General features: G+C 36.8%; 4 protein-coding genes across 11 annotated transcripts; 1 reads left to right on the top strand and 3 right to left on the bottom strand.

Moving 5' to 3' along the window:
• Positions 1-185: 185 nt before the first annotated feature.
• On the bottom strand, positions 186-18,089 carry LOC105423287 (uncharacterized). 6 transcript variants are annotated; one of them, XM_089080126.1, is made up of 8 exons: positions 17,068-18,089; positions 16,808-16,993; positions 15,565-16,101; positions 9,490-15,077; positions 8,425-9,286; positions 7,907-8,281; positions 5,917-7,803; positions 186-5,709 (listed from the first exon to the last, which is right to left on the bottom strand). In XM_089080126.1, the coding sequence occupies exons 3-8, from the start codon at positions 15,965-15,967 to the stop codon at positions 5,462-5,464; spliced, it is 9,363 nt and encodes a 3,120-aa protein (XP_088936252.1). In that variant the 5' UTR covers positions 15,968-16,101; positions 16,808-16,993; positions 17,068-18,089; the 3' UTR covers positions 186-5,461. The 6 variants fall into 6 exon arrangements, with proteins under 6 accessions (XP_088936252.1, XP_088936250.1, XP_088936256.1 ...); XM_089080124.1 differs by having other exon boundaries at positions 16,808-18,089; XM_089080130.1 differs by having other exon boundaries at positions 5,920-7,803; positions 16,808-18,089.
• Positions 18,090-18,745: 656 nt separating this feature from the next.
• Positions 18,746-19,955, bottom strand: LOC105423288 (transcription elongation factor 1 homolog). Its single transcript, XM_011632976.2, has 2 exons — positions 19,727-19,955; positions 18,746-19,433 (listed from the first exon to the last, which is right to left on the bottom strand). The coding sequence occupies exons 1-2, from the start codon at positions 19,840-19,842 to the stop codon at positions 19,301-19,303; spliced, it is 249 nt and encodes an 82-aa protein (XP_011631278.1). The 5' UTR covers positions 19,843-19,955; the 3' UTR covers positions 18,746-19,300.
• A 20-nt stretch (positions 19,956-19,975) lies between these two features.
• Fancl (E3 ubiquitin-protein ligase Fancl) lies at positions 19,976-23,870 on the top strand. 3 transcript variants are annotated; one of them, XM_011632979.3, is made up of 8 exons: positions 19,976-20,106; positions 20,808-21,184; positions 21,257-21,358; positions 21,441-21,688; positions 21,852-22,041; positions 22,115-22,336; positions 22,507-22,607; positions 23,080-23,870. In XM_011632979.3, the coding sequence occupies exons 2-7, from the start codon at positions 20,867-20,869 to the stop codon at positions 22,600-22,602; spliced, it is 1,176 nt and encodes a 391-aa protein (XP_011631281.2). In that variant the 5' UTR covers positions 19,976-20,106; positions 20,808-20,866; the 3' UTR covers positions 22,603-22,607; positions 23,080-23,870. The 3 variants fall into 3 exon arrangements, with proteins under 3 accessions (XP_011631281.2, XP_011631280.2, XP_011631282.2); XM_011632978.3 differs by lacking the exon at positions 19,976-20,106 and adding an exon at positions 20,140-20,577; XM_011632980.3 differs by lacking the exon at positions 19,976-20,106 and adding an exon at positions 20,141-20,577 and having other exon boundaries at positions 20,937-21,184.
• LOC105423289 (NADH-cytochrome b5 reductase-like) lies at positions 22,452-25,157 on the bottom strand. Its single transcript, XM_089080132.1, has 5 exons — positions 24,133-25,157; positions 23,762-24,055; positions 23,305-23,539; positions 23,007-23,218; positions 22,452-22,872 (listed from the first exon to the last, which is right to left on the bottom strand). Exons 2-5 carry the CDS (start codon positions 24,015-24,017, stop codon positions 22,682-22,684), a joined length of 894 nt encoding a protein of 297 aa, XP_088936258.1. The 5' UTR covers positions 24,018-24,055; positions 24,133-25,157; the 3' UTR covers positions 22,452-22,681.
• Positions 25,158-25,350: the final 193 nt, after the last annotated feature.

Here is a 25,350-nt window from a genome sequence, read left to right as displayed (position 1 = left end):
AAAAATGCAGTTTTTGTAGTATATACGTCGTATATACAATACAATTATTAGTCAGAAACTATTTATGAGACTTTTATAAAATAAAAAGTTAAATGAATGTAATACTGCATTATAAACTATCTATTCAGAAACCTATTTTTTTAACTTTATGGAAACATAGGGAAAAAATTTTATGATAATCGGCGTTACTTTTATCAATTATATATTTTATTTGCTATCTATGTATTCTTATTTGATTTAATTATTTATCTCTTTCGTCAATTTTTCGTCGATAAGTATGATACAAAGTTATGAATACCGTCTGTACTGTCTCTACATGTCTGTACATTCTATGATTAAAACTAACAGTAACGTAACAAATTTTCACTGCACCTGGCCTTAACTTTCTATTCATCATTCCAAACAAAACAAATAAGTAAAAAAATTTATTTAGCAAATTATTATCTTATCGCACTATAAATTTTTATTAGATTCTCTTAATTAAATAAGAAGATATATGTGTATTATGTTTTTGAATAGTTCAAATTATACAAAAAAAATCAATAATAGTAATTATAAGATATTTCACTCTATTTTATGCATATTAATATTAAAAAGTATAATTTATTCTTAGACTTGCTTTATGAAAAATATCTAATTACATTTATTTGCACTTACTACAGTAATAACCTTACTGTAAAATTATTATTTGTGTAAATACAGTTGAACAATATTGCAACGGAACTGACTGAAATCCTATATATATATATATATATATATATATATATATATATATATATATATATATATTATATCTAAATAATTTAAAAATTTAATACTTATTTAAAGAATATATCCCATTATTGTGCTTCAAAACGAAACAGAATAAAATGTACGACTTTCATTTTATATAACAACATTATAAATTTCAAGTTATCCGTAGGAAACAAACCCGTTTAATATCCGAATACTTTTATTTTGTCTCACATACGTTATAGCGCGTTTGATAAAAAAAAAAGTTACAATGAAAATACGAAATGGAATATTAAGCTTGTTAGAAAAAAGAAAGAATAGGAGACTGCAACATAAAGCACTGTTAATCCACCGCTGGCAAATTTATTATTAAATTTATTTAACTTTTCTCAATAAATCCAGCCTGCGTGTAACATGCATTGTTAGTCATCCTAACGTGTACAGACGAAGAGCGTGTGTCGCGAAAATCTTATCACGTCGACGTAGAATTTTGGACTGAAAGACGGATCTCTCGCGCTGATTAGACGAGTTGCTTGTTTAATAATTCCAATAAGGTCGCGACCCCACGATCATCCCTTACAATACTAAGCATTTACACATCGCGACGCGTACTTCCGCCGCACGCTGAAGACGGACGCTTCTCTCAATATTTTCGCACCATTATAATTATAATTAAATCGTAAATCTATTGAATTGTCACGAAATCTTTTCACGTGGAAAACATTTCAGGTCTATTTCAAATTTTAATTCCTAGGTCCTACGTACGGCGATTTTTTTCTATGATTTTGCAAGATTTCTTGTAAGTACACGATAGGGAGATTCGTTTATTTTTTGTTTATTGGATGATTTTTTAAATATATCTTTAATATGTCTTCTCGTAAAATTTGCCGAATAAGAATAATCTGTTCTCGAAATCAGATGAATGCATTAAACATGCGGCGAAAACATGCCTGTGAGTTAATTTTTGTTTGGGCAGATGCAAAAAGATGAATATTGTAAAAAAACAATATACATAGGCTTCTTCTCTCTCTCTCTCTCTCTCTCTCTCTCTCTCTCTCTTTCTCTCGCTCGCTCGCTCATAACAATATAGTATGAGAAAACGATCTTCTCATTAGTGTAAACAATTTATTTTACATAAGGATAATACTCTGACATCGAAAAAAAGCGATAGTGGCTGATGTATAATAATAAATAAAGTATGAAATGTAAATAATGGGTATGTACAAGTATGTAAATGGCAAAAAAGCTATAACAGAGACGAAATAATTGCTCTCCTTCCGCAAATGTATGAGCCGCTTGTTCTGAGAGTAGTGCAAGGTCGATCCTCTTAAAAAATAGATCTTACTGAAATGCCCGTATCGCTTTTTGCGTCCATTTATCATAATAAATATGATATAATTATATCATGATATAATTATATAATAAATTATACAACAAATTATATGAATTATATAAATTGTAATAAAAAAAGCTAAATTGTCTTTAAGATAGAATAATAACCATCGTCGTCATCATGTTAACTGTCAAATTTTACAATATCAAGTCGCTGATTAATGTTCGCGATCCAGATTCGATTTTGAACGATACATACGAGTAATACGAGTAATGCGGTGTTTTTACAAACGAAATTCGGAGCCGGGATGCCACGTTCAACGCGTGTGGATACGCAATTTTACAGCAGCGTCGAAGAGGCTGATCTTTATGTTATATGAAACAGAGCAACTCGACAGTCGTTGATGCCGGGATTGGATGACGATCCGTAATATTCGGAACCACGCGACCGCTTTCAGAACGTAACGGCTCGCAATTCTCGCACGCGTTTTACGCGACGGTCTCCCTGTCGCCTGTTCGCGTGGGATTGCACAGCTTACTTGAGCGTCGCGCTTAAACGTAACATCTGTACACTTAGAACCTACAAAACGTGCGGCCGCAACGCGTCCCAAGTAATCGGGGGAGGAGGACAGGGACGTCGCGTCTCGTCGCGCGGCAAACAGACAACACCGAGACCCGCCACGGGAGACATTAGTTACACTAATCATATATCCAGCATGAACGCTTATCTCGCTAGAGTAATTCGCCTATAATCAGAGGTATTCAACCTGCAGTGCCCACTATTCCCCTTCTCGAGGGTGCCAGGGGTACGGAAACACGAGCTTTCGCGTTCTAGGCGCATCAGCAGATGCTAAAAGAACTTTGGTAAGTACGAAGTACATGTAGAAAAGAAACGTAAATATTTCTTTCATACTCATGAAGTTCTGAAGAATTTACCTGAGGAGTCACATCGTCTCCCCCATCCTTATATATGAGGAACTTGTGAAAACGCAATTATAAATGAGAATATAAAACGGTATAGAAAAAAAAAAGTTCTATAAAAAATCCTTCGCGACGAGGTGTCTTCGGAAGAGTACAAAATTCTGGAGTGAGAAAAAAAAAATTCAAAAATGTCTTAAAAGACACGAAGGAGAATGTTTTCAGGATTAGCGCTGATGAAAAGGGGTTGAATACCACTGGTCTATAATAATGTATACAGGGAGCACCATGATAGACCCGTGCGCGCCTCTGCGTTCCACTTGGAAAAATGGATTAGCCATCTCGTGCACCCGATTGACTTACGCTAACGTAAATGCAACAATTTCGACTGAGCGTCGCGTGGACGGGCTGGGGAGAAAACTTCCAGGCCCGCCCGCGAAGTTCCCACGAAACCAAGGTCGGCGACTTCGATTCCGGGCAAGAGCGTGCAGCGCGAATTCGACACGAGATTAATAATAAAATATCACAGTTCCGAGTCTGAAGAGTCGCTCCTGAAAATCATGGCTCTCCCTTTACGTTTACGTTACGCGTCCGAGAGACAACGGATTCCCTTTTTTCCTCTTTTTATAATCGTAAGACATATCTAGTTAACAACAATCCTACACTCTACTGTAAGATTATCTATTTCGGAAACCGTAACGTTTAATAGTTATAATACGTAGTCCATATACAACTCGCTAAGGATGCTGTAAACTGTAATTTACTGGCTGCTAAATGTTCCATGAATACTGTACGTATGTATGTGTTACGCATTTAAATGTATGTATGGAGAATGATTTAAAAGAGATGACACATAGACGCGACATGACGCTTGCCACGGAGAACAGCAAACCGATTTCGGTGATAAAAAAAAAAAGAGATGGTACGCATTATAAAAAAAATCATATTTATGGAAGAGTAACGCGTAATGCGAATCAAATTTTCAACTCTTTGCGATTCATTATTTTCATCTTGAAATTGTTTCTTCGAATAAAATTATTATATAATTTATCATCTAAATTGAATAGTGTCTACATTAAGCGTAACGAAATCCTGAATTAAAATTAAAATTATTAAAACTTGTATTGGAATAAAAAATGCGATCCAAATAGAATGAAATTTTATACAATTCAGATCTTTAAGAAGACAATTTCAAAATAGAGATACTATCGAATCGTAAAGAGCTGCATAACAATTACATTATTATAACGTATAAAGTGTAGTGTATGATGAAATAGAAGAAAACATCTCGTTGAACAGTAAATTCTAACACAGTTCATGCGCGTAAGAAATCTGCATTTCAATTTGCATTTTATAGTACAATGTCAATGTTAGAAGCCTATAGCTTGCAAGTATTAATTAATCTTGCTGTATCATTATCATCGAGGAGGATCGATTACAAAATTGTGAAAAATTTGTCATGGAAGTTTTCTGCATTTCGTTTCCTCTTAAAAATCAGAAATCAAATATCTCAGATAATATGCTAAATTATCCGTAAAAAAAAATTATAAAAGCTACTATAATTAATTCTCTAAAACATTATTCGTAAAATTGTTATGAATTAATATCATAATCGAGTCTTGAGAAAAAGATATGAATGCAAAATCTCATAAATTGTCGTAAATCATGGTGTTAATTCTTGAATTTCACGAATTGAAAATGCACGCGTCATGGACGTTGTTAAGTATACTTGATACGAGAATTTTGTTTCATCGTCATCAATGACTATCCCCCTCTTTGTTACGAAAATATACAAAATATACAAGAATAAGCTAAGTGATTGAATGTAACGCGTGAAGCTAAATGATAGTATACAGCGCTCCTTCCCTCCACTCAGATGGTACAATTTACTCCTCCTTCAATCATTCCAGAATCATATGCGTCAACTTATTAATTTCAACGTTAAGAAGCTACTGATAAAAGGCTAATCTGACGAAGCACAGCGCGCAAGTACAAAAAGTAGAAAAAGTCACGAGGAACGCAATTAGTTATAGTATGAAACATATTGTAATCTAAATTGCATAGTCTAAGCATTCGTACAAAATCTCATTTGATGCCATTCTAATGAGACTGGAGGATCAAACAAAGGAGTGATTTGTACCGCTTGATGAGTACATTTTCTTGAAGTTAACTAGTGAACAAAAACGCATCGCAAGAACGGCGTCGACAGTTAAAATATTCTGAACATTTCAACAGATTGCACGGTTCAATGATGACGGCGATCACGCTCGTCCTTCACGACATATCGGTATTGCAAAGTACTCGTACCTGCCATCAAAAATCCTTTTAATATCTCGATATTTCTGACTAAATATTTACATCGATGCGTTTTGCAATTTCAGTCTATTAAGCTTCACAAACACGCGGCTTTGAGTCTCTGCAGCGACTTTCTCGCATTTCGTGGCCACTAATCCAGGGGTATCTTAGCCGCGTTACTTCTCTACTGAGTGGGTGGTTGAGGCTCGCTGGACATATTCGGATTCGGATACGGCAGGAATGAATAATTGGGATAGGGCGGCGGAGGATGTGGGAATGGTGAATAGTAATTAGGGGGATGCGAAGAGGGAGGAGCGTATCCTCTGTGCATATAGGGATCCGTCGGGGGTGGCGGACCATGGAACGCCGAATACATGCGGGCATAATCCGTGTTGTAGCTGGGCCCACCATATGCTGGATAACCTGGTGCTCCTACAAATTAATTTCATTAGTATTTTCATTAACAAATACTGTGAATAAAATGTTTCAAAAAATGTTGACATATTTTTTAAATGCAAAAAAAAAAATTAAAAAACCTAAAGGACTCAACAAATAAAATAAAATCTTGAAATTTGTCTTTAAAATAAAAAACGAAATTTTATTTTAAGTTTGATTTTATAATAAAAACTTAAAACTCACCACCTGGAGGATAAGCTGCGGAAGAGCCTGGTGCCGGTGGATAATGCTGCGAGTACGGATCGTATGGTCCCGGTGGATACGGTCCCGGATACCGTGTGCTAGTAGGATGACTAAATGCTGTAGGAATATGCGCTTCGTCTCTGCTTGAAGAAGCCACCGTCGTAGTCGCTGTTGTAGTGTCCGTACTCTTAGACTCCGTCGCGGAGTTGCTCGTTAATGTTTTGGCAGTAATGCTCGGTATTTGAGAAGAGTAAGCGGTAGGCACATTCATCACGTTCCTCTCGTCCATAGGCTTGCCTAAGTCCGGCTGAGGTTTCGTCGTGTCTACTGGCAGTCTACTGCTGGGATTCGCCGTGTGTGGTGGAACGCCAGGGAAATAAGTGCCATAAGGATTAGATAGCGAGCGGGATCGCGGATCGCCGTAATCGTAATATCTCGGATACTGTGCATAGGGATATCCCTGGGGCAAACTCGGCGTCGGATCACTCTGAATTATGTTGTCTCGCATGCTTGGAGTTGGCTCGGCGCTTTTCGGAGAAGTAATATTGGTGCTGGTACATATCGATGCAGTCGATGTTGCGTTAGTCATCGAATCAGCGATACTTTTAGGTGTTTCTGGAACTCTTGCAGATGGTACCGGTACACACGATACTGGCATACTCGATGATATCGGCATGTTCGACGGTATGTTCGGCGACATGCTTGATGTTATTGGTATACTCGATGGCATATTCGACGGCATACTCGATGATATATTTGATGGCATACTGGATGGCATACTTGAAGATATCGGTGGTATATTCGACGATATCGGCATGCTCGGCGGTATGCTTGATGATACTGGCATGTTCGATGGTATGTTTGATATTGGCATGCTCGGTGGTATACTTGATGATACCGGTATGCTCGACGGTATGCTCAATGGCATACTTGATGGTACCGACATGCTCGGTGGTAAATTTGGCGGCATATTCGACGGCATCGGCATATTCGGTGGTATATTCGGGGGCATACTTGATGGTACTGGTATACTTGGCGGTATCGACATAGTCGATGGTACTGGTATTGTTGATGGTACCGTCATGGCTGATGGTACCGGTTGTGGCGTCAACAAAGACGACATTGGACTAGGAACAGTCACATGTGTTTGTGTTGCAACTTGTGGTGTCATCTGCGTTTGCACTTGAGATGATTCCTCTATGATGATATCGTCATTGGAAGCTTCTCGTTTCTCCACCTGACTATGGAAGGAACGACCATAATTTGTTAATGTTTCTGGTTTAGAAGGTTCTTTCTCCGAGGGCGAGCATTGTTTATCAGCAGTCGGTGGCATTTCAGGTTCGGACTGATCATGTTGCGTTTGGACGCTTTGCGTAAGAGAGACGGTGTCGGGCGTGTAAACCTGAGTGCCTTCCTCGGAGGAAGGTTTTGGTAGAGACGTATCCGTATCCGAATTAGTAGTGCGGGTGTGATTAGAGGGACTATACTCGGTATTCGAGCTCACTTCAGCCACTACATCTTCCAATCTGACTTCCTCAACGCGTTGCTCGGTTCTTAGTTGACCGTCGGACGAGTTGGAGTTGTCTCCTAGTGTAGAGTGATCCATCGGCTCTTGTTTGACTTTGGGTAATCTTGATAGAGAAACCTGGTTAGTCAAGTTTACTTGACTCAAGTAAGGTTTGGCAGTTGCTGTAGCAACTGGTTTAGGTCTTTTAGAGATTTCCTTATCACCGAACGGTTTGTAACCTGGACTTGGTGATGGTTTATTGAGAGGTCGACCGCTAGTCTGATTACTCGATGATGATTTGGGTATTATGGAAATAGCCGAATTGTTCCGTAAAGGAAAACCAACTTCAGGCTTGGGATTTCTCTGTATCATCGAAGACACTGCAAAATATACATAATAAATTTTCAAATAATAAAATACTTTTAAATAATCTAATAATCAAAAATAATCATCAATGATTACAATTTAACTCATTTAACTCACCTTTCTTTGGTTCTTCTTCTCGTTTTTGTTGATTTAATTTAAGTGCAGTACGAATTGCAATGATTTTGCCGGATTCGAGCTGCATGTAAATGCCTTTTGGACTCTTCAATACCATTACTCTTTGACCTGCTTTCAAAACAATACTTCCCTTGTCTGGAGAATTAGTTGGTATAACTACGTCTAAAGGTAGTGTCATCTCTTGCGCGCTCATTCCTTGCCTCTGCCATACTTCTGCTGGAATCCATCTGCTGCCAGTAACACTTCTTGGACCTAATCCTTCAGCTCCTCGTTGTTGCATAGGTCTAACAGATGCAACGGGTTTCGGCGTAGCGCTACCATCGCCACCGCGAATTGCTCTGATTTGTAATCCGCTTGCTGGAAGAAATAATCAAGATATATAATATATATAAAGCATAATTAAAATTCTGAGTTATAATAAAAATTTTTTATTATAAATAAATATATATAAACATATATTTATATAACATTATTAAACATATATATATATATATATATACCTCGAGTGGCTGTATTCCCGGGAACATAATTATAATTGGGTCTTGAACAATTAGCTGCCATCTTTTCAAGCTCATAACCACGACGAGCCAGTCGTTTCTCAGCTTGACTAAGTTTTTTATCCTTCCTATCAACGAGTAGACTTTCATGATGAAACGGTTGTTTAGTAAGTAACGAAGAATAACGTTCCAATACACAATGCATAACTTCGTCTGTATAACTGTCTTTAATCTGTGAGAAGTCTTGTATTTGACTATCTTCTTCCCAATCCCATGATAACGTTGTTGCTTCCTTTAGTGAAAGATGCGCATCAGGATTACACTGATCGACCACACGATCCGCCATGCCTTGCTTACTAATTTGTCGATCATAAATTTTCCTTTCCAGACAGTTATCGGTGACCAATCGATAAACGAAGCAAGGCTTTTGTTGACCATATCTGTAGACTCTGCATACAGCTTGCGTATCATGACAGGGATTCCAAGAAGCATCGAATACAATTGCGCGATTTGCACCGACAAGATTGATACCTAACGAACCTGCCCGCGTCGAAACGAGAAACAGATGAATTTTTGGATTATTATTAAATTCATTAATCAGTTTCTCTCGCTCTAATGCGCTAGTGCTCCCATCCAATCTATAATAATTTACATTCTTAATCCAAGCATCAGTTTGACCATCTGGATATTTTAAGCTATTCCGCGCTAAGAAGTCTTCTATGAGATTCAATGTAAACAGTGACTGCGAGAATGCAAGAACGCGATCTCCCAATTTAATAGCTTCCTCGAGGATGCAAAAGAAGAGCGTCATTTTCCCAGATGCATCAATTAAACCAGGTACATAGCCCTTCATCAATTCTGTTGCCTGTTACAAAATTAAGCATTACAGAAATTACTATAAAAATATAAAATAATAATTAATTTATCAAGAGTATAACAATTAAAATTTATATTTTATAAAATTCAATTTTCTATGTTATATTAAAAGGCATTAAAAACAGTTATGATATATAATATTAATAACATATCCTAACAATATAATAAATATATATTAATATTTATATATACCCAGTCATATGGAATTCCAGGATCTTCCTTCCCACTAGGAGAACTCTTGGAGAAATCTTTCTCTTCATCTTTCGTGAGGATCTCATCATCAGATTTGTCTTCTTTATCCTTCTCTAATTGATCTTCCTTTTCTCTCTCATCTTCCTTCGATGATTCATTCTGATTCAATCGCGGACTGTGTACCGGGTTAATACCCGATCCCGATCTAGGCGCGGGAGTCGCCGAACTCTGGCGACTCGGTTCGGTGTAGTTCGACGCACCAGTAAGATTGTTCTGATGCAACGGCTGACTCTGCACACCGATGCTGGATGTCATGTCTTTGCTGCTCTTGTCACACGGTGCTCCGGGAGGATGAGGTCCAGACTGCTGAGAAGTCTTGGATTCGTCGGGACGAGGATTCATGTCCGTACCGTGACCAGTTGCGTAATCATACTGATTTGGATAATTCTGCGGCGGGAAATAATTATTCGGGTAACGGTTCATGCCAGGATTCATCTGATCTCTATAATACGAATCGTTGCATTGCTGATCTGGTCGGAATGTCTGCGGATAGTTACGCTGCATGTAGTAGGGTTCCTCCGCACCTTTCATCTGTCCAACCACTGGGTTTTGGTGCGAGCCATCTGACGGATAATTCGGCATAACGGGGTTTTGCGTTTGCGATTGGTTGGTTGTATAATTATTGCCAGAATTGCCGGCAGAACCTACGCTCGAACGATCATTTGAAAATTCGTTCGCAGTCGGAGCGTAACCTTGCGTTTGTTGCGATACCGTCGCATCTGGCCTGGAATAGAGCTGATCGTTCTGACTCAACGATGGATTAGGCTGTTGCTGATTCGATGGATATGTCATAGGTTGATTCTGTGCTACTTGTGCTTGTTGCGCGGTGCCATATCGATGTGCAGGAGTCTGCGGCATCGCACCTGTGTTTGGATGATTCGATGGATAACCAGGATGAGTTTGATTTGATGGTGGCACCACCGGATTTGGCTGATTCTGCTGAGGATACTGTCCTGCCTGATTAGTAGGTGCGGATTGGGACATCATATGATGACTGTAACCGTGAACCGCATTCTGCTGATTTGATGCCTGATTTGGTTGATCCGGAGGATACCTGTGCGTCTGCGTGTTAACATTCTGCGTAGGTTGATTGGCCGGATAATTGGGATTCTGATTCTGTGCTATGCCTATTTGACCTTGCGGCCCCGGAGTGTAGCCGCGTATGGGACCCTGTGACATAGACCCTTGATTCGATTGGTTCGGTTGCATATAATGAGATGGAGCTCCGTGAGATGGAGTCTGTGGCATCGGACCCGATTGTGGATTAAATGCGTGCTGATTCTGCGGGGGAGTTGGATTCACTTGCGCAGGATAACCATGCGTCTGACTCTGAAGAGGTACACCTTGCTGTTGCTGATTTGTATATGGATGAGATTGATTCTGCAAACCAAGATTCTGATTCTGTTGATTCGGCGAGAAGCCACGATTTTGACCGGGCGATGTATTCTGATTCTGCTGCGGTACCATGTAGCCGGTAGTTTGCGTTTGGGCCGTCGGTGGCTGTCCTTGCTGAGATGCTGGATATCCCATCGTCGAGTTTTGCAACGGTTGTGCATCATTCCGCGAATATATCGGATTTGTCTGAGCTGGCGTTGGCGCTGGCGTCGGTGTATAATTTTGATTCTGATTTGTGGCATACGACGAGTAATCCGACATATTTGTGGACTGATTTGGCATCTGAGACTGAAAGGAAGGCTGATTGGAGACTTGAGGATAATTATTAGGCCCTTGATTTAAATTTGGTGTATAATTGCGCTGCTGCTCCTGATAGGGATAGTTCTGCCGTGAAAACATTCCTGATGCTTCATAATTATTTCCTTGATTCTGATCTGATCTGAAATCGGATCCAGCAGCTGTATTTCCGTATCTCTGAGAATGATTCGCGGATTGGTCATTCGATTGCATATAATTCTGTGACTGATTAGCGTATCCTTGCGATGTGTTGTAGCCTGTTGATGCTTGAGTATATGATTGAAATGGTTGATTGCTATACCTTTGCTGTTCTTGATTATTATAAAACTCTCCATGATTATATTGTCCGTGATTATTATTATCGTTCCTATAATATGTGTTTTGATCATTCGGACGATAGTTCTGATAACCATGAGGAGGATAAGATCCTTGGGGCATAGTGTTGGTGGAGTACCCTGAGTTGGAAACTGGCATCGAGTAATTAGTGTAATTATTTTGTTTTGGAGTGTTATGAGCATTTTCGGCTTCTGCATTATCATTGCTAGACGATGAGGAAGCATTTGGTTGTACGCTAGCTGCAGGTTTATTTTTTATCGTTGTTTCTCTCTTTTTGGACTTCTTGGATTCCCCTTTCGGTTGACGCGCTTTAGATTTCTTGCCACCTGCTGTAGATTTTTCTCCTATCGTTTCTTCCAGATCCAAATCATCTTCCTCGTTCGCTTGACGCTTACGGAGAAAATAGTACAGAATATCTGGATGATTCCATATCTTACAACATACAGCAAAAGCTTTCAACGGATTTGGTACTGCGCGCGTTTTCACTACTTGATTCATAAACGTATCGTATAATTTGCGTTGATGAGGCGTCATCCTAACGAGAAGAATGTATTCCTCCTTGCGTGGTAACGATATTTGCAAAACAGAATGAGATCTCCTCTGTACGAAACCCTCCAATAAAGCGTGCAATACATGCGCACGATATCGCATCAAGCGTATGTCTTGCGGTGTCGAGTCAATGCATTGACCGTTCTGTATCGGCCTCTCGAACATGTTGCAGAATTCACTCTTTGTGCCTAAATAATTAGGCCTTACAAAATCTACCATGCACCAATATTCCAACAGATTGTTCTGCAATGGATAACCAGTTAGTACAATTCTGCGTTTTGTGCGCATCTGTTTCAATGCCATGCTAATGCTCGCATGCGAGTTCTTGATCCGATGACCTTCATCACAGATCACCAGATCTGGACCAGGATTCACCAAAGCTGAATGCATCTCATCGAGTAAGCCTTTATTTTTATCCTCCTCCTCTACGTCCACAGTATCTTTAAAGGGTTGACCGCGTTTCCGCTTTGCTTTGTTAGGTTTTTTTAGAGACAACTGTCTGTATAATTCATAACCTATCAGTAAAACACCACCGGTCGATTGCCATTCTTGGATCACCTTTGCTCTTGCGGTCATTGTTTTATGTGAATCATTCAGAATGTGCAAACGAAAATGCCTCGGGCGTACTTCCATGCCGATAGGCGCATCCACATTGAACGGCGTTTTAACTTTCTCTATTGTTTCTTTCTTTTCATCCACTAACTCCTCCTTTATTGTTGATGTGCCTTCTTCTTTTTTAATCATCTCTTCTGGTTCCTTCTTCACATTCACTTCCGCATTATGAAGTGACATTCCTCCTGGTAGTATGTTTTCCTTTTTCGGTTCCTGTTCTAATTCTTGTTGATTCGTTTGACTGCCGTAGCTCGCAAAAGTACCGGGAATATTATTATAACTTGGGTGCATCGAACCGGGATGATGATTACTCATACCTGGATACATCGATGGTACATTTCGATTCTCTATATCGGGATACATGGGAATACCCTGCGGTCGGTTTTCCATGCCAGGATACATAATGCCAGTGGCTTGATTCTCCATACCGGATTTTGGCCCCGGCATATTCTGTCCAGGCGGCATACCATGGCAGTTCATCGGATCAGGAAAATTGGAAAGCGGATTTGGATTCGTGTTATACATCGGATTCTGTGGCATCTCGTTCTGATGATAACTTGGTGGCATATGCGGCATGTGAGGCTCAGCCATATTCTTATTCATCATAGTAGGATTTTGCATGTAATTCGGCATCATATTGCGTTGATCGTAACCGTGATGGGGATTCGCATAGGGATTCTCTGGCATGATATTCATTGGTTGTTGCGACGCATTAGCTGCTACATCCTGACCGAAACGATGCGCGGATTCTGTGCTAATAGGTCGTGACATATTAGACATGTCGCTTTGATTGCCACAACTCTCCTCTTTCACTTCGTGCTTCACATCCATCCCTGGCTCCATTTTGATATTTGTCGCCTTGGATTGTTTTTCAGCAGTAATAGTGGGATCTTCATACGGCAACCACATGTTGAACTCCGCTAGCCAATTTTGAAGCGTGTTTATGGGCATGATACACAGAACAGTCTTGGCAGTGGTGCATCGAAAAAAAATGTCGCAGAAGCTGGCGACTTGAAGAGTTTTACCTAAACCCATGCTATGAGCAAGGATACAACCAAAACCACTGCTGGTTTTGTACCTTTCAATCGTTTCGATGATGTTGTCAAAAAGGAAACGTATGCCGCCGATCTGATGTGGCTTGATGATGCGAGCCACTTGCGGCGCCAGAAACACATCCGGCTCGGTTTCGGGATGACCCACGTTGATTAGTACGCGACCGTGCTCGTCTGGAATGTTGTAACGATCGTTGGTGTGCATCCCGGAATTGGATGGATCGTCCTCATTATCGGTCTCTTCCTCGCCACTAGGATCGCTCAGAACTATACAATCATCGTCCGAACTTTCGCTCGAACTAGATATCGTTACCACGTCCTTACCTTTGGGTGGTCTCTGGTATTTAGGCGCGCCAGACATCTTCCGCGTTGCATGCATCTGTTTCTCGTTACGTAGCGCCTCCTCAGTTTCCATATCGGACAATTCGGAATCGGAATAGTACTCCGTACGGTCCATCGGTTCTTTTTTAGGTACCACCGGCGATATACTCACGGACGGCGTCATCATGCGGATCCTCTGCTGCAACATATTGGGCGCGCTGGAACGACTCGGTACACGCGAGATAGATGTCTGAGCTCCCTGGTAGCCACCTCTACCTTTTTGCCAACGCATTCCACCATCGATCGATCTTCGCTGCATCTGTCCCGCTTGCATTCCACTTGTCATCTGAGTAGTCTGAGAACCAGTGCCGGCACCAGAATTCACTTTTAGCAGCACGGTATTTGGCAAACGGACTTGAGTGGATGACGACGATGTCATCGACGGAAATGACGACGACGGGGAAGACGATTGCGAGATCATAGTGGTGCTGGCTTGATTCTGTTTGCCCTGCAGGAGGCTGATAACGCGCGTCTGCGCCTTATTATTCTGCCGGTTAATCGCTATCTGACGCTGTACCTCACGAATAAGCCTCTGCTGTTCCTGTACTCGCCTGAGACGTTCCATCTCCTGTCTCTGTGCAGATAATGTGGCTTCGTCCAGTTGCGTCTCGTCCATCACCTCTCGAATGTTTCTTCGCATATTGGCAAGCTTTTTCTCCGCTTTCAATTCACATTCCGATGTACTACCTTCAGTACTACCATCATCCTTCTTCGCTTTCTTTTTCGCGTTATCGGAATGATCGGAATCAGCATGTCTCTTGTTACTGTCAGTGCCTTCTTCGCCCGTCGATTGTCCGTCTGTCTTTTCATTTTCGTTATCCATACTTTCTTCATCTTCTGAATCTTTCAATATTGGTTTTCCTAGCAAATCAGCTTCGGATACTTCTTGACCTTCTATAGGTGCTCCTTTTAACAATATAAAAAGGACATTAAAATATATACGATAATATAATAAAAATAACATTAATATTTATAATTAAATAATTCTTTATAATGCTCATATTTGATCTTTCAAAAAATTAAAACAAATATAATATTTAAGAATTAAAATATATTTTAAAACAACAAATTTTCAAATATATACTTAGCTCAACTGATTTAACTATTATATGACAAACTTCAAAATTAAAATACAAATATTAAATAATATTAAATTAAAAATTCTATTATATTAATTGAATAATTTAAAATATTAATTGTTAAATTATTATATCAGTCTAATTTAATTAAATTGTAAATAAAAAGGAAACACAAAAGGAAAACAAAAATTAATTTATTATATAAAAAATAATTTAATAATAAATTAAACAAATAGCATCTTAATTTAAGATTAATTTAAAATTAAAGAAATAGATATTAAATATGCACTGTTTAGTATATTCTGACAACAAACCTTCCAATGGTAAAGTATCCAGAATGTTAACTTGTTCATCGTCGTCGTCTTCTGGAGATGGATGATGTTGCTGCCTCTCTGACTCCATTCTTACACCGATCTGCGAATCGATCGTCTCGTCCAGATCCATATCATCTCCTGAACCCTCCGAGCGTATCTCTTCTATTTCCTCGGATTGTAAAACATGGAGCTTCTTCTCTTGCTCGCCGTCTGTCGTTTCGCCGCTCGATTCGTCCGAGCTCTCATCATTAGTCGCGTGTGGCTCTGCGTTCATGTTTGCACTTGTCGTAGTCTCACTTGTCATCATATTTGCTTCATCAGACTTGGAACCACCGCGCGGAGTCACGCGTTCAATTGTGACATCCCCGATGCGTGTGAGAAAGCTGTCTAGACTATTAGACATGATGTGCACCGTCCATGAAGTCACAACGTGTACCTTACTGATATGGAATGTCTCACACGTTTAAACACAACACTAATTTTCTATTAGCTTTAGCATTCACATTGTTTAATTGTCATTCAAATGCCTTTTCCTTCCTGTAATGACATACATATACATTCTTCATTTTATAGACATGTGTATAGAAACTATCACTTATTAACCAAGAGATAAGGTATGAATTAGGAAAGACTCAAATATGATTGTTTACATTTAAATTGTACACAAATCGAATATGATAATATTTGAACAAAAAGTTAAAATACTAAAGAGTTCTATTTCTCAGTGACCTATGTATAAATCATAAGAATATAGGTTTGTTCTTTTCGGATGACCTTTTTGCATAGTTTATCTTTCTTCCTTTTTTTTCCATGTTAGAGAGAAAAAGAAAAAAGATGAACTGCAAGAAATTCAGCTGAAAAAAACAAACCATATAATAATCTTCACAAAACAAATATCTTTAGTTAATAAAAAATATTTTCTAATAGTTCTTCTTGCAGTTAATATTTCTGTAAACAGAGTATACATAAAAAAAATAAAAAAGTCTAAATTGTCAGCATACAATATAGAAAATAAAATATTTGATATACATGGTATGCAACATGCCAAAACTGTTTATTTAGCATTTCTTGAAAAATGCTTCGCTTGACAAAAATTAAATAAATCTTTATATTAAGTTAGAATATCATAAAAAGTTATTTAAAAGATTAAGAGATTAAGATTAAAAGATTAAGATTAAAAGATTAAGATTAAAAGATTAATTTCATAAAAAAACTTAAATTATTCTGGCATGTGTGATACTACCTCGAAAACTACCTCGAGAGATACCTGCCGGCGGCATCCGTTAATTTTATTGGCGAACTCCACGAGAAAACACGGGGATTTGCCAAATGTAACTCTCGTTGACTCCTGGTGCCAATTTGGGTAGAGAAACGTGGCGCGCGGGATAGACGCCACTTTCCATCCGACGAAATGCCCTCTCGCAGCTCCCTACCAGAGAACCGACTTCGATCACATTATTCACTGAACAATAGACTCAACCCGTGGCACATGAGTCAAACTACCTGAACACGTGTCTGGAACAATCTATGGTAACGACAGTGGCAGTCAAATAACGAAGCATCGGAGCAGAGAAAGGAAGATGTAAGGATAGATAAGGCGCGATAGGCCAGAACGTTTGTTTACACAGTGTTTACGCGGATCTAATATTTTCGCACCGTTCCCTATCACTATCTTGTAGACGCGTCCTGACGTTTTCTGTCTCTTTCTCTCTCTCTCTCTCTCTCTTTCTCTCTCTCTCTCTCTCTCTCTCTCTCTCTCTCTCTCGATCAGCCGCTTGATCGGCGATCACGCGCGCGCGACAGACGCCATGACCGGTCGTCGCATTCCCGAGTTCCTCGTAGCCGCACGATGGTCGTCACCGTCTCACGTCCGACGAGCTCGGTCGCACGGCCGAGCCGCTTCCATGCCAGCGACAAGCAGCCGAGGAGAAGATTTCCCCGTGCGCGTCGCTGAGCGAGTTGTGTCGGGCTCGCGAGCCGAGTCACAACCGCGCCGCGCGCACCACGTCACTCCGCCGCACCGCACTGCTCCGCGCCGCTCCGCGCCGCTATTCCCCGCGCGCACCGCACTTTAGGTTAACGTCGATTACCCCGGTGCGGCCGCGCGCACGCACTCCCGAGCGCACGCACTCCCGTCGGCCGATCCTCGCACCTCACGCGAGCACCCCGCGCGAAGCGTCGGTGGTCGTCGCGGCACCCCGCGGCATCTCTTTTTTTTTTCCTCTTCACGCGCTCCTGCTACCCGACGGCGTACTCCGCTCAGCGAACGCCATCTTGGCTGCACCACCGTCGTTGCACCAACGTCCGTCGCCACCGTCACCACCACCGTTGAGCCACGAATACTCACGAGAACGTTGACAACCGGGACGACCGACTGCGCGGCTCCGGAATAATCCCCGAGCATCCGCACCGACACCTATACAATAAAACACTCGAGAATAATACGAATAATGTATGATTGGACTAGGAATTCGAAACGTAGTTGCTTTTCTCCCGAGAATAATTCGTCTCGAATTTGTATGGAGGACTTTACATTTCAAGATAAGATATGTTGGTCCCTTGAAGGGACCTTGAAGGGCTATTATCGTTAATTATCGTTAAATCAATAGTTATTCGATAGTATTATTGTATGTGATATTTATCGATAGTTTTTTGTCTGAATTTCAAGTTTATGTTCGAATTTGATTACAATTATCTATTTTTATCACTGTTTATTAATTCCTATCTCGGTTTAATTTACATTTTATATTTTTCTTTTTTTTTTAGAATTCAAAAAAGATACATTAGCAAAAAATTTACATTAGCAAAAATTAACATTACTGTAAGATCATTGATAATAATTTTCTGATCTCTCACTGTTGGATCTATTAATAATCATGTATATTTCTAAATATATTTTAAATTAAACTTACCTTTGCTTGATGCGATCAAATCTCTGCAAGTTTTATTCGTTATGTGATTCTCATTGAAAATTCTATCCAGAATACATTTTTACTTTATAGAAACTGTATACAATTCACTGTTATATATAGTGCTTATTTCTTAACAATATATTAGTTTAATAATTATTAATTGTAATAAATTTATAATTTTTAATACCATCAAATCTTACGAATTATACATCATAATTTTGACTATTCTTGTAAGATTACGAAAGATTTTAATAAAACACTCTGAAAAATTACTTATAAATATTTAATAGAATATATTTTCTATATATATTTTCTTTCATTGTGTGATAAATCAAATGTATAAATAGATGTTACAATATAATACAATATGTACTATGTCTTAGAGATGTACATTAAAGTATTGCTAATATTAAAATAATCAAATAATACATATTAATAAATTGGAAAGACTATACATTCAGAAATTATTGTTTTATAATACAAATTATTAAAACTTAGCTTTCTTAAAAATTCACGCTATATGTAATTGTACAATAGAGCTTGTATTATTTTTTTCAATATTAGAAGTTTCTGGTCAATATTGTACACATGTTTGACAAATGGTTTTATGATCTGACAGATCTGACAGATCCGCCACTGATCTAACACTGAAGAATACATGCTTTCATTTCTGAAGTATATTTATAAAGCTTAGAAAATGATGTAAATAAAAACTAAGTACTAACTATCAAGTACTAACCAATCATAGCATTGTCGTAGAAATAAGTAAATAGAATAAATAATAAAGTAGAAATCTTATCTTAGAAGTCTAGCTATACTAATATTTAATTAGCATTTTCACAAGCATCGATCCAATCATTGTACACATCCAATGGTTCTGATAATAAATTTATTGTTGTCTGAAAGTCCTCTAAACATACTCTGCAGGTTATCCTTGCAGTACTTCTAGACTTGTCCCTGTTACAAGCAAAAGAATTTGAGAAAGAGGAAAAGTTTACTATATTATAAATTTATTAATTTATCAAATTTTTTTGCCAACTTACACCATTGTCTGCTCCTGGATATTCTTTAAAATAAAACATATTTTTGTCTTCTTTTTTTGACTACATAAAAATTTTTTTTTTAACTATAAAGTAACAAAATCTGTCATAGACTGATACATTACTTGGAAAACAATTTTATTTTATTTCTAAGAATATACAGGAACTTAATGATAGTGTATATCATAACCATTTCTCCGGTTCACTTACATTTTAACCTCACATGATTTCTCGTGATTGCAGAATGGACAATTAAATTGCGTATCTAACGGTTGAATAGCTTTCTTTTTGCTAGGTGGTTTTCGTTTACTCTTTCGTCGGCCCATCTCGTTAATGAAGTGTTCGCTTAATGATATCAAAAATTTGTGTGCGTCAGTGCGCGTCTTGCTTGTGTTCTGTTGCTTCGTTAGGTTAGGTATCTCAGCGCCATCTTATTCCTGCATAGAACGCTTGCCGCGCGAAAAAAGTGACGTATAGCCAATCAATTTATCATTTTTAACTACGTTCGGAAACATCATCCAAGTGATTCACCCTATGTATCTGGGTGAATCACTTTATCTTGTGGTTGTTCATCGGATGCTAAAACATAGGTAAAATGATACACAGGGATATTCGGATGGTGTTTTGAATGTAATAAATCAAAATATCACTTTCCATAAGAACGAAAGAATGATTGGCTATTGCCGTAAGCCTATGTGTAGAGATTAATACATATATGATGTTTGCTTCTCTATGTGTTATACTGGATTGCACTAAAACTTTCTATCTCGCTTTCGCTAAATTCTTCAAATATATACTATTTCATTTTAAGTACAAGTAGTTCAGCTATAGGTTACATTTCGATATTCTTCATCATATTGATAATCTATGTGATGTGAATATACATATTTTTAATATTAGCAGTGAATTACAGTGAATATCGAAACGCACAATTATAAAATTTATGCTACCCGCCAGATTGTTTTGAAAATCGATTGATCATAATAAATTTCTCTCGAGACCGTAAAGAATTATAAGGGATTCTCTATAATTCGTGCAGTGTTACCTTTTTCGATTATATCGTAAGTTTTATTTCGAATTTTTCCTAATTTTATCTCAAGTGATAAGAAGTTTTTTAATTCAGTTTTTTAATTCGATTGATAAATCGCATTATGCGCAAATGCAACTTTGCTCTGTAGTCAATTGAAAAATTAAAAAACCTCACCTATAATCTGTGATTAGAAACATCGATATTGATAAATACATTTATGAAACATCGATATTGATAAATACATCTATTAATCTCTTTCAGATATTATTGCATGTAACTTTGCAAAACGTTTGGGTTTTAATAAATTCTAATTGCTGACAATGGCAATGGCATGTAATTACAATTACGACGCGATCTTGGACTGGCATCCAGAGATGATACTCATTTCAGAATCACCCGTTACTTGGCAAGGCTTTTTAGTAATTTCGTATTCATCATTGACTGCACGTGATAGGCAATGTTCCAGAGTGAAGTTAAAATTAGTTATGCCTAATTATCCATCATTCTGTAATGCACAAATCAGTTTCGGCAGGCATATTGCTTCTTTGCGGAATAGAGAATTCAGTGATAAAGTAAAAGAATTGATAAAAGGCACACAAACTGTACCAACATTCTTGACGCAGTTACAATCACTCATTGTAAGTATAAAATATTGGTTTGTTGCTTTTTTCTTAATAAATTATATTATAATTATATAATTTATAAATTAGGGTAAATATATGCAGAATACAGATAATAAAATGCATATGATCAACTTTGAAGCTACGAAAGCTTTTTTGCAAGATTTGAAAGCAGCTCTTCAGAATCCATCTGTAAGTGAAGTTACAAAATACATTTTTCTATACATTCTGACCTTAATGTTGTGAAAGATAAAATCTTTGTGTGTTATTAAAGGATGTACAACTCTTATGCAATCAGAATTTGAGTACTATCAAGTTATCTTTAAGAGGAGTATCTCTTACTTTACAAAGATGTAACAATACTGAAATACCATGGAAAGTTATATCTTCCGACATGCCCACTATTCCACCATTTCAAGATTTTCAAAAGAGTATAACCAACTTGAGTGTTGCGATGACTAAGTTCAAATGGCAAGTAGAAATATTGGAAAGAGCATGGGAGCAATTGAAACAGATTGACGAGTAAGTTATTTTATGCATTTGTGATGTTTATATAGAAGAATAATATTTCTATTTTACATTTTTTTTTAAAGATTTTTTAAAAAATACTTTGTTTTTGCTGAAGGAATAGTCAAAACTATATTATGTTATAATAATGTTCTAATATAAAATATTTTGTTACCAGAAATTGTTGGGTAATTGATCCATTGGAACCAAACAAAAGCCATATGTACAGACGCATTCATTTGTCACAATCTGTGTCTGTGATAATTATAATAGATCCTTTTAATCCAACCGCTGTACCAACAATGAAATTTTTAGGTAGTGAAAATGAAGTGAAGAAACAAAGAGATGATGTTTCTAATAATCTTCATGTATGTTTCTTACATAAAATATATGTATTATAATGCTAATGTTTAATTTAAAAATTGATATATTTTTTCACAGAATTGGGATCAAAATTGTAATATCATAGAAAATCTGCTAGTACTGTTAAATTTGTATGCATTTCCTGAGCAACAGGAAAGTTTAGACGAGTCTAAAGGCATTATTAGTAGTCACGAATGCGGCATATGCTTTTCTGAAAAATCAGAAATCGACGAATTGCCAGATAAGATATGTAATAATGAGAAGTGCATGAAACATTTTCATTCCGTATGTTTGTCGAAGGTATGTCAGAGTAAAATATTCATAATAAGACTTTATATACAATGCCATAATATTTTATCAAATCTCTTTTTGAAAAAAGATAAAAAAAAGATGAAACATTTAAAAAAGATGCTAGTAGAGCGAGAACATGTAAAATATATTTCAATAAGATTAATTTTTTTTTACAACAGTGGTTACAGACAAACGCTAGGAATCAAGTTGTATTTCATCATATCCATGGTACTTGTCCACATTGCAAAGAAAATATTTCCTGTCCTATTGAATGATAAAGGTATATATATATATATATATATATATATATATATATATATATATATATAGATTTATTCCTAAAATATTTATATTTTATTCAAATATATATGTGTGTGTATAATTCATTTCTTGGAGGCATTCTCTCATGAACTGATTGAATTCTGAAGTTCCACATATTAAAATTAATGTTGTCTCTGTATCATTAGGTTGAAGATAATCAATAACAAGTGTTTTATTCAAACGACCAGCTTTTATATTAAAACCATGAAGGCTGACTGTCTCGTCTGAAATAATCGTTTAAAAGAATATGATTTAGTAAATTTAATTTAAATATCCTTAATTTGCAATTTTGATAGCTCATTTCTGATTAAATAGATTATTAATATTTTAATTATTAAAGTTTGAAAGAATTCTATACCGTTTAATTGAGACAATTGTAAAGTACATTTAAAATTCCAATAATCTGTTAGATATGTTAATTCTTTTTTCAGAGGCACTTCTGCCACTGATCTAAATCCTGCAATAAGATGTATCCTTGTCAATTCCATTTCGTCATCGACAATTGCCTTAACAATGGGATAAAGCGCCGCTATTCCCGAGCCAATACTGAACATGATGATTTGTCGAAAACTATCAAAAATATTCATTGAAGAATAAGACTCATGAGAGAAATAATTTTTACAACATTTTTACATATATCTTCACAATTTATATACCTGTTACTTTCGTACTTAAAATCTCCATAAGGACCCCTGATGTTAATTGTACTGCCAATTGATGCATTTTTAAGCAATACACTAAATTCACCATATTTATATAATTTTATCAAGAAAATTAAACTTCTGTGTGTCCAATCAATCGGGGTGTATGGCCGGGACTTGGTCCAAGAATGTAGCATGATATATTGTCCAGGTGTGAGGTGTAAACCAACATTGTTATTTATTTTGCATTCTAAGTGATAAAAGTAATAAGATACAAAAATAGAAACATAGAATATTATATTTTTTAAATATAATTTTGTTTTTAATAAGATTTTAATAAGATTTTTAATATTTAATTTTTTTTAAATAACTTTTTTAGATAATGAATAATCAATAATGAATCTTTATTATTATTTTTTTTGTTTATTTTTAATAATGGTTCGTTTCATTTGATAGATTTGAGAACTAATACCTGGATATTCCAAACGAATCAAAAAATAATCTTTTGATGTATTAGATATATCTGTGATAACAAATGCTTTGTAAGATAAAAGTGATAATAAATTGTCTGTTTTAATTTTTGTCCGCATTTTTTTACTTTCCCATTCTTGTAGTAGCATTTTGTGAACGTCGAATACACATGGTGTACAACCACTACCACAACAATCTTCCTCTAATGGTGTTTTCGGTCTATCATTATCATAATCATTGCAATCGTCCGAACTCATTTTGCATAAATTATTGCGTTATTAATAAAATCTTTTCTCTATGAAATCAAAGAATACAAACACAAGTTAACCAAACTATTTGTTACAAAAAGATTCATTAATAAATGAAACGTACTATGTAATATATACTATGAAATTTATTTTCATTTAGATATTTTATCAGTAAAATTGCACAAAAAAGCATATAATTTCATTTTATAACATGTCAACGTATTTTACATATTACAAATCTTATGAAGATCACATTGTCACAGAAGTGACAGAACTATACACGTGCAACGGACCACGTGATTGCTTGACAGACTCGTACCTGTACATATAATGCAATGCGTTTTTGGTACCCACATGCGTTTTAATATCATGATTATTTGTATATTCAATATATTGTGTAATTTATTGTAATTTCTTTAAAATATATTTAAAAATAAATATAAATAAAATATATTTAATATACATTTTGTCTAAATTATTCTTTCAAATAAAATTATTTAATAAAATTGCATTTATCTTATATTTGTAATAATGTCTAATATTTGTATATGTTTGTAATATTGTCTAATATTTGTAAATATTCGTACCATTTGTTTATAACTACAGCTTCGTATATTTTTAATTTAATAATTTACATTAAAATATAACAAACTTTATTATTATGCTTATTTCGGTAGCATTGTGATTTTTTGCATGAATATTAATATTCGTTGCATAGATGTAAAAACTTTAGAAAATCTTTTAGGAGTAATTAAAATATATAAATTATTAAATTAAAATATAAATAATTACAAATTATTTATTGCTTTATATTTTTTAACTTAGCATCTTAATATAATTGTAATTTACACGATACGATCGTTGACATTTGTGTAACAAGTCAACGATGCTACAGATACAATAAATGATTAAACTTTGTTATCTACAAATTATTTGCAAGTTATTTTTAAATCGAGAAAGACTTTTTTATATTTTTCGATATTTATTTATTTCTTCTCATATAATGCATTTAACGATATCATATAATTTTATGAAATATGTACGCTACTTAAAAGTCATTCGATACGTCACATGACGTTTGCACATGCGCAGAATCTACCATCGCTAGCAGCGACGAGGCTGCGCTGGCGTATTCACAAAGCTGTGACCGCGGCGCAACGGGAGGAGCTTGACGATTTTGCCGTCGCGGTGCGGCGATCGAGCCGCATACCGCGCATTCCGTCGTAATGCTCGAGCGCACGAGCCAGCGAGAGTGGGGGCGTAAGGAGAGTAAAAGAGGCAGCCGGTGAGGTATGGGGGAGGAGGAGGACGAATAGCCGAGGCTGCTTGTCGTGTCAAACGG

This window comes from Pogonomyrmex barbatus, unplaced genomic scaffold (genome assembly GCF_055798465.1).
Source record: "Pogonomyrmex barbatus isolate J1 unplaced genomic scaffold, ASM5579846v1 scaffold3, whole genome shotgun sequence".
Lineage (NCBI taxonomy): Eukaryota > Metazoa > Arthropoda > Insecta > Hymenoptera > Formicidae > Pogonomyrmex > Pogonomyrmex barbatus.
This window is presented reverse-complemented; position numbering and strand designations above follow the sequence as displayed.